This window comes from Perognathus longimembris, chromosome 3, assembly GCF_023159225.1.
Source record: "Perognathus longimembris pacificus isolate PPM17 chromosome 3, ASM2315922v1, whole genome shotgun sequence".
NCBI lineage: Eukaryota > Metazoa > Chordata > Mammalia > Rodentia > Heteromyidae > Perognathus > Perognathus longimembris.
This window is the reverse complement of record NC_063163.1, coordinates 93,655,067-93,657,617: the sequence shown is the minus strand read 5'-3', so window position 1 is coordinate 93,657,617 and position 2,551 is coordinate 93,655,067. Positions and strand designations below refer to the sequence as shown.

The 2,551-nt window shown below is 39.8% G+C and overlaps 1 protein-coding gene across 1 annotated transcript; it reads right to left on the bottom strand.

The window, feature by feature from the left end:
- Positions 1-866: 866 nt before the first annotated feature.
- On the bottom strand, positions 867-1,122 carry LOC125349318 (small nuclear ribonucleoprotein F-like). Its single transcript, XM_048343374.1, has one exon. It carries the CDS (start codon positions 1,120-1,122, stop codon positions 871-873), a length of 252 nt encoding a protein of 83 aa, XP_048199331.1. The 3' UTR covers positions 867-870.
- Positions 1,123-2,551: the final 1,429 nt, after the last annotated feature.

The window sequence follows — 2,551 nt, the reverse complement described above, 5'->3', positions numbered from 1 at the left end:
AACCATAGGGAAGAAAGATGCCAGAAAAAAAAGGAATAATTTCACATTGTAAAAATAATGTTTTATCCTTTTTGTGGCTGATTTTGATTTCTGTACCTTTTGTCTATATGTAAGTTTATCTGATTTGGGGAGGGGATGGGGAAGCACAGAAATGGTGGGACAGTCGGAACAAGGCAGTGACACCCTGTTGGAAATGTACTACAACTTGGGGAGAAGATTGGTAGGGAGGGAAAACCTGGGAGAAGATGAGGGAGGGAGTGACACTGTTCAATAAGGGATATACTCATTACATGACTTATATAACTGTAACCCCCTCTATAGGTAAGCTTTGCAATAACATGTTTTTAAAACGACACCAACTTCCCGTATCTATCCCACTTGATAATTTGTCCATAGTTTGGAATCATAGGTTCTCTCGCAATTTAACAGCAACCTGTTTTACAAATCAGTGACCACTTGAAATTCCATCCTTTTCATGTCCTTTGAATCACATCAGAGCTCCTGCCTTTAAATCCCACCCACAAGGATAAATGAAAACTGTCCATTTCCCTGGCAAGGAACATTTGTGTCCAGTTTGGTATCTTGTTACATTCCTATGGAGCTGTTTGTGTAAATTTAACTTCCTATGTCAACTTTTTATGTAGGATCCCAGATGCTGGATTACATTATTTTTTTTTCAGGTTGACAAATATTTATTGTCTAGAAATATATATATATATATAATCCCCCACAAAAAGGCTCCATTCTCTCATGTCCCATCTTTTTCTTCAACACACCTTTGTCACAAGTTAGATTGGAAAAAAATATTGTCTAGATATATATATATATATATATATATATATGACACCCCCCCCCCAAGTGGCTATTCTCTCATCTCCCATCTTCTTCTTCTTCTTCAACACCTCTGATATAAAGGACATTGTTACATCTTACTAAAACTTCACCCAGATGTCCTGACAATGCCCCATCTATGTATTCTTCTGTGTTTGCAAGCTGCATGTTCATATAGCCATCTACAGATACCAGGTAGCCTTTGTGTTCCATGCCCCATTTAAGCTTCACCATCACTGGTTTTCCTGTTAGTCCATTGAGGAAAGGCTTGGGATTGAGAGGTAAATTCATTCTCTACAGTTACAAATGTCTACTGCTATCCGACCCGTGTCTCCCTTCCATACACGAGGAAGTCCACTGAGAAGAGCACAGGACCTCGCAAGCTAAATTCCTAGCACCCAAGAACAGTATCCAGCAAGGAGATAGTGGGCACTCCACGTAGAAAACGAATACTTGCCAGCCCGGGCCTTGGAGGCGGGAAGCAAAATGCACGCCTCAGGGTGATACCTGCCCAGTGGGCCCCAAAATAAGGGTTTCAGGAGGAGGAAGCAGGGCTCTCATGGGGGGTGGGGGAGGAACGGAAGGGTGGATTACATTATTAACAAATGTTTTGGTTCTTAAGGGTTTGATAGATTATGGTTTGTAATATATTTTTGAGTTTCAATATCACTGCGGTCAATAGAGCTATCCCCATTACATTCATTATTTTTTATTCCACCTTCTGTGACCTATTGCCTCCCACTAGATCCACCTCATAGCTTTCATCTTTCACATTTTTCCTATTACCATTATACTTTGAATCTACCAGTGGCAATCCTCCAGTAGCTTAGAGCACTCCTGATCCTATTTTTCTCTAGAAACACTCTGAGAAGCAAACTTCTATGTGTGTTTCATTAACATCATTGGTATTTTTCAACCCAGTGAAGTAGACAGGCTAGACTAGCCATCATAAGTAGTTAGGGTAGCAGATGATCCATTTGATTGATCATGTCAAGGTAGAATGAGGAAGGATAGGTGCTGTCTGCACGTTTTGGTGCTGTGGGTCCTAGAACAATATTATGCAAGCACTTGACAAATATAGAAAGTGTATATAGCTTAGGCTTTGTCTGGAATAAATAGAGCCTTCTCACCACCTCGTTCATCTTCATTCCCTTGTTCCTCAGAGGACCACAGCAACTGAGGAAGTTTGAAATGTTTCAAAGACAGACAAATATAGATGAGTCAGACAGACCAAGAAAAAAGCTTCTCCTGGAAACAGTCTTTGAGTTTGCTTCATTGCAGCCCTGCCTCTGGTCACCTGGTGTCAAATTTTCATTTGCACCATGAATGTGATTGCTATTTTTACTTCTGACAACAGCACCCACAGATGGCATGGAATAAATGACCTCAGAATAAAATGCCACCAAGCTTGCTACTTTCATTGAGTTCAGATCATTGCTTTCTTAAATAATAGCTTCATAAAGCAAATAAACATAAAGTCAGTGAATTTCCAGAATTCTGAATTCTACCATAAAATGTACTGAGGTGAAGAAAGTGCTGTCAGTCTGTAGTCACTGATGCCACGCCATGAACTATGTTCATTTGAATGTTTTTGGGTCCCTGTTGATGATAGATTGTCCTCAACAGTGTGTATTAATTACCATGCAGCAATAATGATAGCTTAGATTGTTTCACAATATTAGAATATCTTTTATCTAAGCTCCAGAGCAATCAATGTGAG